General features: G+C 57.6%; 2 protein-coding genes across 2 annotated transcripts; both read right to left on the bottom strand.

Moving 5' to 3' along the window:
• Positions 1-503: 503 nt before the first annotated feature.
• On the bottom strand, positions 504-1,556 carry LOC127021830 (inositol 1,4,5-trisphosphate receptor-interacting protein-like 1). The gene has a single exon (XM_050905099.1). The coding sequence runs from the start codon at positions 1,554-1,556 to the stop codon at positions 504-506; it is 1,053 nt and encodes a 350-aa protein (XP_050761056.1).
• Positions 1,557-9,306: 7,750 nt separating this feature from the next.
• On the bottom strand, positions 9,307-10,359 carry LOC127021833 (inositol 1,4,5-trisphosphate receptor-interacting protein-like 1). Its single transcript, XM_050905101.1, has one exon. The coding sequence runs from the start codon at positions 10,357-10,359 to the stop codon at positions 9,307-9,309; it is 1,053 nt and encodes a 350-aa protein (XP_050761058.1).
• Between the last annotated feature and the right edge of the window lie 1,999 nt (positions 10,360-12,358).

Here is a 12,358-nt window from a genome sequence, read left to right as displayed (position 1 = left end):
CATAAAAAGGCTCATCAGGTATGGTCAAAGAGCAAGTGGCTGGGAGGTGAGTTCTGCTTTCGCGACATCTCTCTGACGTTCCTCCTTGCTGTGTACAGGCTGTTATGAAGCTAGACTAGCTGCTGAGGACCCTAGGAAGCCTGGACATCGTCCCAAAAGGACACCACAACTGGTATCCCTAACTGGGCATATCCTCCCTAGGCCAGCAAGAACATAGAGAAGAGGTAGAGTCCCTTGCCGCAAAGAATATCAGTGAAAGGAGCAAGTGATCTACAGTGGGAAGGTGAAAGTGAAAATCTACTTAAAATATTAATCTGTCTAAACAGTGGCTACAAGAGTGTGGTCTTTGTCTCTTGTCACTTAGCTAAAAAAGACAGGATGGTCAAGCACACGTATTATCATAGCAACAGTTTATTTTCCAGGAGGGTAGTGTGGCTTAAGACAGTCAGTACTGCACTCCACAGGACAAAATAGGACTGAAAATCAGAAATCCACGGGGTGTCCTACTCAAGGCTCAGGAAGGAGTCTGAGTCGTCTAGCGGCACCCCAAAAATCACCTGAATGGACAAGGTTTCCTGTCCATTCGTTAGCCTGAGCTTGCAGGAGCGTGTAGTAGGCAGCACTGTCAGCTGGCAGCAGCGTGACTGAGGCACAAGCTTCCAGGCGTCTTTCACCAACATCTGGAACCAGCAGGCGGTTTTCTCGATGTCTAAGTACGAGTCGGTGCAAAGGGTGTTGAGAAGGCTGGGGCCTTGACTTTTCAGCTCATCCTTGCTGTGGTGGAGGAAGCACAGTACGTCCTCCACCAGCTGCTCCCTTAGGCACATGCACTGCAGCTGCACACGGAGGCAGGAGTCGCTGGTCAGCGTCTCCTTTGCGGTGCCCGGCTCCAAGCAGAAGGCGTGCCCAGGGGGAGGCTGCAGGGGCACGAGCAGGCGGTAGAGGACATTGTCCTCCCAGGCACTCCACCCTTCATAGACACAGCCCACCCCAATGGCTGGCTGCAGCCGTGGCTTGAAGTTATTCCCGGAAAGTCTTTGGCAGGCACTAAGAAGCTCATCTACCAGCTCCTCCACCAACTTGCACGTGTCAGCCATGTACGACACTGGCCACTGGATGCGATCGACCACACATCTGCCCAGATCCCCTGTGCCACCAGAGTCGTCGTCATCGTCGCCGTCTTCTTCTACCTCCTCCTCCTCCTCCTCCTCGCCTTGACTTCCAGGGCTGACCTGCTTGCAGCCACTTCCTGGCTTATGGCTCCTTTTTCTGGTCCTCCAGCAGAGCCACAGGAGCAGGAGCAGGGCTCCTGCCCCAAGAGCAGAGGCCCAGAACCACCGTTGCTGGGAGGTAGCGAGGAGCAAGACTTTCCTGGCCACCCCATTCTGCTCCTGGGTCTGCTCTATATCCTGCAGCAGCTGAGTCATCTTCCAGCTCAGCTGCTGTGCGAGGTGCTGCACGAGCCTGTACGTGGCCACGTGCAGCTCTTCACCCGGCTGCAGTGTGTTCTGGACAATGCCCAGCGCAGCTAGGGTGAGGAAGACAACGACAGCCATGGCCTGCAGGAGAGGGAAGAGAAGGGGTCTCAGCGGGGCTGGGCAGGAGGGAGTTGGCAGTGGGGGGAGCAGGGGCGGGAGCCACAGGGACCTGGTGAAAGGTAAGAGAGGGGGCGAGGGAGCTGGGAGGCAGCCATCCCCAGCGGCAGCACCGTGCCCTGCCCAAGGTGCTCTCCTGAGCAACTGGACCCTCACTCCAGGGTGAGACCCCCCAGGGGCCAGCATTTTTGCCCTGGCCCTCATCCAGCCCAGCCTCCCCGCCGTGTGCACACTCACCGCTGGCCCAGGCTGCACTGCAGCAGCCCTGCCCACTGGTGCCCCTGGTGACAGCCCCAGACATTGTGACCCGTCCCCTGTGCTGTCACAGGCTCCAGACCCGCATCACAGATCGCCTCTCCTCTCCTCTCCTCTCCTCTCCTCTCCTCTCCTCTCCTCTCCTCTCCTCTCCTCTCCTCTCCTTTCCCTTTTCTTCTCCCTTCTTTGTTCCCATTTTGCCTTCCACTCTATTCTGCTCCCCTTTCTTCTGTTCTCCCATTTCCTTTCCTCCCCCTTTTCTTCTCCCTTCATCCCTTCCTTTTTCCTGCCGTTCCTTGCTGGACGGGCCAGACGCAGGGGGTTTCCCGCTGTGATGCAGGGGTGAAAGGACCACAGTCAAGCGGCCTTTCTGCACGTCTTCTCTTGCAGACGCATGGGCTGGAGGGCTGGGAGGCGCTGCCCCGCAGCAGGGTCACACGGGGAGAAAGACTGCAGCCCTCGTCCAGCCCAGCCTCCTCCCTGTGTGTGCACTCACCACTCTCCCAGAGCTGAGCATCTGGTGATGCATGGACAGCCTCACTGTCCGTGGACACTCAGCCTGCCCAGTAGCTGGCCCCTGCATCCCAGTCTCCCCAGTTGCTGGCCCCTGCACGTAGGAGCCCCCAAGGCCGCAGCCCTTGTCCACTTGCTGGTACAGACCGCCCCACACCCTGCGAGCCGCACGGGACTCCCCTGGTCCCAGAGCTGACCCTCCGTGCTCTCACCACGAGAGACACCCAGGGTCTCTCACACCCAGGGCTGGCGGTCAGAGACCCACTGACCCCCTTGCTCCCAGGCCGCCTCACCTGCTCACCGGCTCGTGCGGCTTGGTGTTCGCTGGCCATCACACTCACTCACTCACTCACCCGCACTCGCTCCAGTCGCTGCCCCAGGGACACAGGGACCCTCCGCCCCGTGGTCTGACCCCAGCTGCTGCACTCACACCCCCGCCCACACACGTGCACGCAGGACAGAGAGCCCTCACCCCGGACAGAGCAAGGAAGGCATTTAATAAGGACACAGGACAGGCTGCGCTGGTCAGGCGCAGGGCATGGCCAGGCAAAGCGCACTGGCAAGGCGCTGGCAGCCGGGTGCCGCTGCTCTCACTGTGCCGTGCAGAAGCTGCAGCAGAAAGCCCTGCGCAGAGCCCGACAAGCTGTCCTGAGGACAGAGGGCCTTCGCCGGCGAGCTGGGGTGCGCGGGAGGGCGGCGATGCCTATGGAGGAAGGAAAGCTGTAGGCGAGGCGCTGGGCGGGGATAGGTGCTCGGTGCCCCTTGTGGCCGCGACCTCTGGCCAGGGCAGAAGCTGCTGCCTCTGTGTCAGCGTCCTCTGATGGGGCAAGAGACACGCTCTGGGTGTCGCCGTCTCCCTCTCCTGCAGCGTCTCTGTCAGGGACGTCTTCCCACTCTTCCTCCAGGTCCTCCAGAGCAGTCTCACGGGTTACGGGGCCAATAGGGGCAGGCCCCTGGCCCTCAGCCCCCGCTGCCAAGTGCCGGTCACCCAGGATGCCCTGAGCAGTGCCCACAGCTTTGGCCCTGTCATCTGCTGCCTGGAGCATGGCCGCAGGCAAGGCAGGAGCCCACGACAGTACATCTTCAGGCGATGATGCGGGGAGAGGCTCACTGTGCCCCTGGTCCCCAGGACCTCCGGCCAGGCAAAAAGCTGCTGGCTCCACGTCTGAGTCCGCTGATGGGGCAGGAGACGCGTGCTGAGGGTGGTCATCTGCCCCTCCTATGGCATCTCGGGCCATGCTGCCGTTTGAGCCGGGCACCTCCTGGCTGAGTCTCAGCAGGCTGGGGCTGCGCCAGATGGTATGAATAGAGATATTTTCCTCCAGCTGACTCTGTCCTGAGAGGTCTTCAGATGTTTTGTCTTTGTCCTCTTCCTCCATCTGCTCCGCGTGCTCCATCTTGAGTCGCATGACCACAAGATGCTTCGGGGCTTCCACAGGCCGTGGGCGCAGCGGCTTGCCGTGGACAAGTCGTAAGGGTGGTAGATGATGGGCCTGCCTTGCCACTGGCCGTGCCCAGTGCCCTTTGCCGGTGCACTTCGCTGAGGAACCTGGTGCACGGGGCTCGCCAGCAGCCCTGGTGCCCCCTGGAGCGTGGGGACGAGGCCCTGGCTGAGCTGCAGGGGCCTTGCCATGCCTGGCGGTCTGCACCTGGGCTGTTCTTGTAGGTGTTGCCAGAGCAGCGGTGTGCGCAAGGTGCCCCTGTGCCGCCAGCTGCTGGCCGGGTCCCCGGCTTGCACCTACAACGCGACTCAGGACCCCTGACACCAGTGAGTGGACCGTGGACTCCAGAGCCACGTCACAGGTTCTGCGGCCGTGTGGGGCAGGCCCCCCTCTCTCAGCCCTCGCGGCCATGCCCCGATCACCGAGGATGCCCCGAGCAGGTGGGACAAGCTCTCGGTGGCTGCTGGCCGCGGGGCCCACGGCATGTGCTCTGCCTCTCCGAGAAGATCCGGAGGCTGCTGCTGCTGGAAGAGCGGGCAGCTTGGGGACAGCTGCAGATCCTGCTGTTGGAGCTGCAAGTGTGTACCGGGGTGCAGCTGCCTGCGTCTCTTCAAGCCGTGGGAGAGGCAGCAAGGCTGGCGTGGGCACTCTTTGTCCCCGTGTGACCCTGCTGCGGGGCAGTGCCTCCCAGCCGTCCAGCCCGTGCGTCTGCAAGAGAAGACGTGGAGAAAGGCCACGTGACTGTGGTCCTTTCACCCCTGCGTCCCAGCAGGAAACCCCCTGCGGCCGGCCCGTCCTGCCAGCTCTGAGGGCAGTGCTCGGCCCCAATGGCGGCTGCTGCCCTGCTCCCAGAGCCGGCTGGGGAGAGGGCTGGTCCCGGCGCAGCCCGCCACCGGGTCTCGGGAGCACCCCCGGCATGGCCGGGCAGCCTGCCGGGCACAGCACGAGGCTCTCAGCTTGCTGGGGGGCCGGTCGCACCTGTCCCCTCTGGCACCTCCCGCCTTCCCATCGGCACCTCCCAGGGTCAGGGAGGCAGTCAGCCTGGTCTCCCTCAAGGTCCCTACCTGTGTGCAATGGCTGCGAGTGCTCTGTGAACTCGCTGGGCAGGGGAGTGGTGGCAGCCTGTCCCCATGGAGGGACGAGGCTGTGGTCCGGCTGCGCTGCGGCGCTGCCTGTGGCTGCCTGCGACGCACCTGTGGGGAGAAGGAGGCGGTGTGGGATGGAGGCGGCTGTGTCAGCACAGCGACCCCTGCGGTGCTGGCAAGCCCGGCCCCGGCTTCAAGGCAGCTCCTGGCCACTCCAGCCAGGCTGAACTCGGCTCTGCACTGCTCTCTGCCTCTGGGGCGTTGCTGCGGGGCTTCGTGGGCCACGGCCGTCCCAGAGCCGGCCCTGCCCCAGAGAAAGCCCTGGGGTGTGGCATGGCTGTGTGCGGGCCGGAGGCGCTCAGGGCTGGCCGTCTCGCCCCCGGCCGTCCCCGTGTCCCACCACCCGCCTCTCCCTCCAGCCCCGTCCCTCACCTGGCGGTGCTCCTGCAGGCGCCGCAGCCCCTCGTCAGGCTGGGAGCGAGCATTTGCCTCCTGCTTGTTGGGCATCTTCGGGGTCCTCTGTTGGACGCCTGCCACGGGCACCCGGGGGAGATGCTGCCTCCTGACGGAGCCGCTCTCCTGGGAGTGGGCACCCTAGGGCTCTGGCCGCATAAGAGCCCCCACGGCTGCCGTGCGGACCCCTCGTCACAATGGCCTCTGGGCATGATGCTGCCCCTGGTCACAAAGGCCTGGCGGTCACCGTGGAGACGCCCACACCCGTTTGACAGCAGCCCCCTGGCGACAGGGACTCACAGGTCCACAGCAGGGTGTGGCTCGGGAGGCACCTCGGGCGTCCTCTAGTCCAGCCCTGCTCTCTCCCCCCTGTGGCCTTTGCTGGACATTTACCCAGAAGCGCCCCCAGTCTCGCTGACAGGCTGCGCTGTGGCTGCGCTGGGGCCGTTGCGGAGCCAGCTAGCACCGGCTGGCACTGGCTGGCACCGGCCGTGTCCGGCACAGGGCAGCCCCCTGGTTTTGTTTGTAAAGGATGTCACCAGTGTTTGTAAATCCGACTAGACAAGAGTTTAACTAAGATGAGAAAGAGATGTACCAACTGCAATGTGTTGAGGAAAGCTGACCTGAAAACCAAGGGTCTTCCAAGAAACCCTCAGATGCTGGTGTCTGCAATGCACGTACGTATGTGTATTTCTCAGTTCCACTAAGATCTTCATACCTGGACATTTTTACGGTCCGCTTCAGTTAAAAACGTTTCTTTTTGAATACTGGTAGTCTTCAAGTAACAGCACTGAAGATGGTGTTCCTAATTAGGGTGATCACCCAGTTGTAATGATTTGATTTCAAATTTTGAATGATATTATAACTAAGCTAACATTTTAATAAATAGCAAGGCAGGTCTGGAGAGCAGGTTTATCTGCAGTCTGCTATTAAATACTTGCATGTGTGCTGGGTTCAAGGAACATCTTGCCATCTTCTGTGGCTTTAATACAGACATATAAAAAGAAGACTGTGTTTCTAAAGATCTTAAGAACATTGAAGGTCAGACAAAAAGTTGAGTAAACAGACACTCTTCTAAAACTATCTTCTGATCTTGTTCGAATATTGTGCTTTTTTCTTCAGAATTTTTACTTAATCTTTTAAATTAACCTCACAATAATAAAGACGATAGAGTATAGAAATGCTAAAATGTAAGGTGAAAGGCATCAGCTTTTTAATTAGCCACCTGTATGCTTATTTTGCTAAAGATTACAGTCTGTCTCGTGAACACAGGTACATGAAGAAATCAAGAGATTGAGTACTTGTGCTGTGAATTAACAGAAAATGTGAGCTCTGTTTTGAGCTCTGCTGTTGATCTGCCGCTTGATCTTGGGCAAGTCATTTCACCTTTCTCTGCCACTGGTGGGTGTTGTTTTTTTCCCTGTTCTTCTGCCTCATCTGGCTATGCTGAATATTCCTCTGAACAGCTTTTCTTGGTGTGAATGGCCAGTGCTGAGCAGTGTGAAGCCCTGGTCATGGCTACTGTGCTATAAAAGGTGCCTAACTCTTCAAAGCCTGAGTTACTCTGAGGGCAGCTTGAGGCCGGTATTGGACTCAGCACAGAGGGATGCTCACTTGGAAAGGCGCTGCCCAGGGAGCCCAGCATTCCTGGCTTAAGTCTCCATCGCAGGGACAGGGGTGATGCATGCGAGCGCATGACTGTCAAACACGGAATTTCATCCTTGCCAGTGGCGAGGGAACACAAGACAACATGAAGTGCTCAAACAATTGATTTCAGTGCAAACGTCTTCATTGAAATACTTCTGCAAAATAAAAGGCTTGTGGTCTCTGACAATGAGATTTCATCGCACAAATGCACCTCAATGTGAGAGCAATTGCCTGCGCTGCCAAAGGGGTCCATGCACCGAGAGCAGCCTGCGCTGAGAAACCATCCCAGGATGCCTGCATGAGAGCTGCGTTCCTCACCCCAGCTGCAGTGGAGACACAGTAAGACATCTGCGGGCTTGCACACCCAGTCAGGGTAGAGCTGTCTAATGAATTACCACCCGCCTGCTGACCCGAGAGTTATCTGCATGCTCAAAGCCCATGGCGAATGGGAGGCAGTTTGACTCAGTTCAGCAATAAAAGATGGATAAACTTAGATCAGACTCCTATAGCTGTGGGTTAGTAGCTTGCACATAAATGACTCCCACGACTGAGCCCCTGTGCAGTGATTCGCTAAGGCACTGAAACTTGAGTGTGCCTGTACACCAAATACTGCTTGCATGTGCAAATTTGGGTCAAAATTTATGAAATCGTGTGCCACAACTTTATATTTGCAGCAATTAAATAATCTACCTATTTTCTAAGGAATGCTAAGGCGCTATCAGTGACCTCCAGTTTTACCTCCACAACCAAACGACTAGGTGAAGCTGCAGCGGGAACAGCTAAGTATTCAGTGTTTTTCAAATCAGGCCAATAGTCTTTATATATCCACTGGATTGAACTGTGGCTGTATAATCTCATATTTTCCTTAAACTGAGGTGCACAGAGATAGCACTAGTTTTAACATGGACTTCCTTTTCAAATATATCACTCTAACACCAATACATGCCGGAGGAAATTGAATCTTGGAAGTCATAAGGTTGTGGGGCTTGAAAGCCAATAAAGTGCACTGAAGATCCCGCTTAAAAGAATAATTGTTTCGCAGTCTGGATTCCTGTATTCCACTGCACTTCAGAAATTTTTTAACATAGTTCACGCAGGTCAATCTCTATTGAGCACTCAAGTTATTTTACAAGTGAAAAAACCCAATGTGAATGGATCAACAGGACTGCAGTCTCTGCACTTGTATTAGCAGGGAATTTTTGTTTTTGGGAAATGCTTGAAATTTTTCCTCCTAGTTTCGTGACCCAAACCTGGAGAGCTGAGCCATGCTTTTCCTTTCTGCCATTGGTAAGAAAGTTTGGATTATTCTCCTGGCTTCTGAGGGAAACATTGTTACTGGGCAGCTGTCACTGAGAGACAGGTTACATTCAGTTTGATAGATTATGCAATTGTCCTGGTTCTGACATAACTGCAGCATCGTCTCAGCAACTGTAAACACACAGCTGCAGGAAACATGCACTGGGGCGGCAAAGGAAGAGAAATCACTTCTTCAAGGGGAAAAATGAAATCTGGTTCAAACCTCATGAAATCAGACTGTATTTGGTTTTAAGGCATTGTTGACTTGGTCTTACAGCTTCTCTTCCTGTTTCTTCATTGCTGGCATTTATTGATGATCCTCAAAGCTAGAACCTCTCACTGAGATGCTGAACAGATACCTGGAAGGAAGCCTTTATAGGTGAAATGGAGCTGTGTATGTGTTAGTAACCTCGCGGCAAAACCTAGGATTCTCAGCTATAAATGGATGTGCTAGTTAACGACAAGGTTTCACCCCCTATCAATTTGTTTTCTTGATTTAGATCCTTAGCATTATTACCATAAAAAGGCTCATCAGGTATGGTCAAAGAGCAAGTGGCTGGGAGGTGAGTTCTGCTTTCGCGACATCTCTCTGACGTTCCTCCTTGCTGTGTACAGGCTGTTATGAAGCTAGACTAGCTGCTGAGGACCCTAGGAAGCCTGGACATCGTCCCAAAAGGACACCACAACTGGTATCCCTAACTGGGCATATCCTCCCTAGGCCAGCAAGAACATAGAGAAGAGGTAGAGTCCCTTGCCGCAAAGAATATCAGTGAAAGGAGCAAGTGATCTACAGTGGGAAGGTGAAAGTGAAAATCTACTTAAAATATTAATCTGTCTAAACAGTGGCTACAAGAGTGTGGTCTTTGTCTCTTGTCACTTAGCTAAAAAAGACAGGATGGTCAAGCACACGTATTATCATAGCAACAGTTTATTTTCCAGGAGGGTAGTGTGGCTTAAGACAGTCAGTACTGCACTCCACAGGACAAAATAGGACTGAAAATCAGAAATCCACGGGGTGTCCTACTCAAGGCTCAGGAAGGAGTCTGAGTCGTCTAGCGGCACCCCAAAAATCACCTGAATGGACAAGGTTTCCTGTCCATTCGTTAGCCTGAGCTTGCAGGAGCGTGTAGTAGGCAGCACTGTCAGCTGGCAGCAGCGTGACTGAGGCACAAGCTTCCAGGCGTCTTTCACCAACATCTGGAACCAGCAGGCGGTTTTCTCGATGTCTAAGTACGAGTCGGTGCAAAGGGTGTTGAGAAGGCTGGGGCCTTGACTTTTCAGCTCATCCTTGCTGTGGTGGAGGAAGCACAGTACGTCCTCCACCAGCTGCTCCCTTAGGCACATGCACTGCAGCTGCACACGGAGGCAGGAGTCGCTGGTCAGCGTCTCCTTTGCGGTGCCCGGCTCCAAGCAGAAGGCGTGCCCAGGGGGAGGCTGCAGGGGCACGAGCAGGCGGTAGAGGACATTGTCCTCCCAGGCACTCCACCCTTCATAGACACAGCCCACCCCAATGGCTGGCTGCAGCCGTGGCTTGAAGTTATTCCCGGAAAGTCTTTGGCAGGCACTAAGAAGCTCATCTACCAGCTCCTCCACCAACTTGCACGTGTCAGCCATGTACGACACTGGCCACTGGATGCGATCGACCACACATCTGCCCAGATCCCCTGTGCCACCAGAGTCGTCGTCATCGTCGCCGTCTTCTTCTACCTCCTCCTCCTCCTCCTCCTCGCCTTGACTTCCAGGGCTGACCTGCTTGCAGCCACTTCCTGGCTTATGGCTCCTTTTTCTGGTCCTCCAGCAGAGCCACAGGAGCAGGAGCAGGGCTCCTGCCCCAAGAGCAGAGGCCCAGAACCACCGTTGCTGGGAGGTAGCGAGGAGCAAGACTTTCCTGGCCACCCCATTCTGCTCCTGGGTCTGCTCTATATCCTGCAGCAGCTGAGTCATCTTCCAGCTCAGCTGCTGTGCGAGGTGCTGCACGAGCCTGTACGTGGCCACGTGCAGCTCTTCACCCGGCTGCAGTGTGTTCTGGACAATGCCCAGCGCAGCTAGGGTGAGGAAGACAACGACAGCCATGGCCTGCAGGAGAGGGAAGAGAAGGGGTCTCAGCGGGGCTGGGCAGGAGGGAGTTGGCAGTGGGGGGAGCAGGGCGGGAGCCACAGGGACCTGGTGAAAGGTAAGAGAGGGGGCGAGGGAGCTGGGAGGCAGCCATCCCCAGCGGCAGCACCGTGCCCTGCCCAAGGTGCTCTCCTGAGCAACTGGACCCTCACTCCAGGGTGAGACCCCCCAGGGGCCAGCATTTTTGCCCTGGCCCTCATCCAGCCCAGCCTCCCCGCCGTGTGCACACTCACCGCTGGCCCAGGCTGCACTGCAGCAGCCCTGCCCACTGGTGCCCCTGGTGACAGCCCCAGACATTGTGACCCGTCCCCTGTGCTGTCACAGGCTCCAGACCCGCATCACAGATCGCCTCTCCCTCTCCTCTCCTCTCTCCTCTCCTCTCCTCTCCTCTCCTCTCCTCTCCTCTCCTCTCCTCTCCTCTCCTCTCTCTCCTTTCCCTTTTCTTCTCCCTTCTTTGTTCCCATTTTGCCTTCCACTCTATTCTGCTCCCCTTTCTTCTGTTCTCCCATTTCCTTTCCTCCCCCTTTTCTTCTCCCTTCATCCCTTCCTTTTTCCTGCCGTTCCTTGCTGGACGGGCCAGACGCAGGGGGTTTCCCGCTGTGATGCAGGGGTGAAAGGACCACAGTCAAGCGGCCTTTCTGCACGTCTTCTCTTGCAGACGCATGGGCTGGAGGGCTGGGAGGCGCTGCCCCGCAGCAGGGTCACACGGGGAGAAAGACTGCAGCCCTCGTCCAGCCCAGCCTCCTCCCTGTGTGTGCACTCACCACTCTCCCAGAGCTGAGCATCTGGTGATGCATGGACAGCCTCACTGTCCGTGGACACTCAGCCTGCCCAGTAGCTGGCCCCTGCATCCCAGTCTCCCCAGTTGCTGGCCCCTGCACGTAGGAGCCCCCAAGGCCGCAGCCCTTGTCCACTTGCTGGTACAGACCGCCCCACACCCTGCGAGCCGCACGGGACTCCCCTGGTCCCAGAGCTGACCCTCCGTGCTCTCACCACGAGAGACACCCAGGGTCTCTCACACCCAGGGCTGGCGGTCAGAGACCCACTGACCCCCTTGCTCCCAGGCCGCCTCACCTGCTCACCGGCTCGTGCGGCTTGGTGTTCGCTGGCCATCACACTCACTCACTCACTCACCCGCACTCGCTCCAGTCGCTGCCCCAGGGACACAGGGACCCTCCGCCCCGTGGTCTGACCCCAGCTGCTGCACTCACACCCCCGCCCACACACGTGCACGCAGGACAGAGAGCCCTCACCCCGGACAGAGCAAGGAAGGCATTTAATAAGGACACAGGACAGGCTGCGCTGGTCAGGCGCAGGCATGGCCAGGCCAAAGCGCACTGGCAAGGCGCTGGCAGCCGGGTGCCGCTGCTCTCACTGTGCCGTGCAGAAGCTGCAGCAGAAAGCCCTGCGCAGAGCCCGACAAGCTGTCCTGAGGACAGAGGGCCTTCGCCGGCGAGCTGGGTGCGCGGGAGGGCGGCGATGCCTATGGAGGAAGGAAAGCTGTAGGCGAGGCGCTGGGCGGGATAGGTGCTCCGGTGCCCCTTGTGGCCGCGACCTCTGGCCAGGGCAGAAGCTGCTGCCTCTGTGTCAGCGTCCTCTGATGGGGCAAGAGACACGCTCTGGGTGTCGCCGTCTCCCTCTCCTGCAGCGTCTCTGTCAGGGACGTCTTCCCACTCTTCCTCCAGGTCCTCCAGAGCAGTCTCACGGGTTACGGGGCCAATAGGGGCAGGCCCCTGGCCCTCAGCCCCCGCTGCCAAGTGCCGGTCACCCAGGATGCCCTGAGCAGTGCCCACAGCTTTGGCCCTGTCATCTGCTGCCTGGAGCATGGCCGCAGGCAAGGCAGGAGCCCACGACAGTACATCTTCAGGCGATGATGCGGGAGAGGCTCACTGTGCCCTGGTCCCCAGGACCTCCGGCCAGGCAAAAAGCTGCTGGCTCCACGTCTGAGTCCGCTGAT

The sequence above is a fragment of the Gymnogyps californianus genome, chromosome 14, assembly GCF_018139145.2.
Source record: "Gymnogyps californianus isolate 813 chromosome 14, ASM1813914v2, whole genome shotgun sequence".
In the NCBI taxonomy this organism is placed as follows: Eukaryota; Metazoa; Chordata; class Aves; order Accipitriformes; family Cathartidae; genus Gymnogyps; species Gymnogyps californianus.
This window is presented reverse-complemented; position numbering and strand designations above follow the sequence as displayed.

Excerpts from the sequence above, each read along its gene's own strand:
- LOC127021830 (XM_050905099.1), bottom strand. The coding sequence starts at position 1,556 with ATGGCTGTCGTTGTCTTCCTCACCCTAGCTGCGCTGGGCATTGTCCAG.
- LOC127021833 (XM_050905101.1), bottom strand. The coding sequence starts at position 10,359 with ATGGCTGTCGTTGTCTTCCTCACCCTAGCTGCGCTGGGCATTGTCCAG.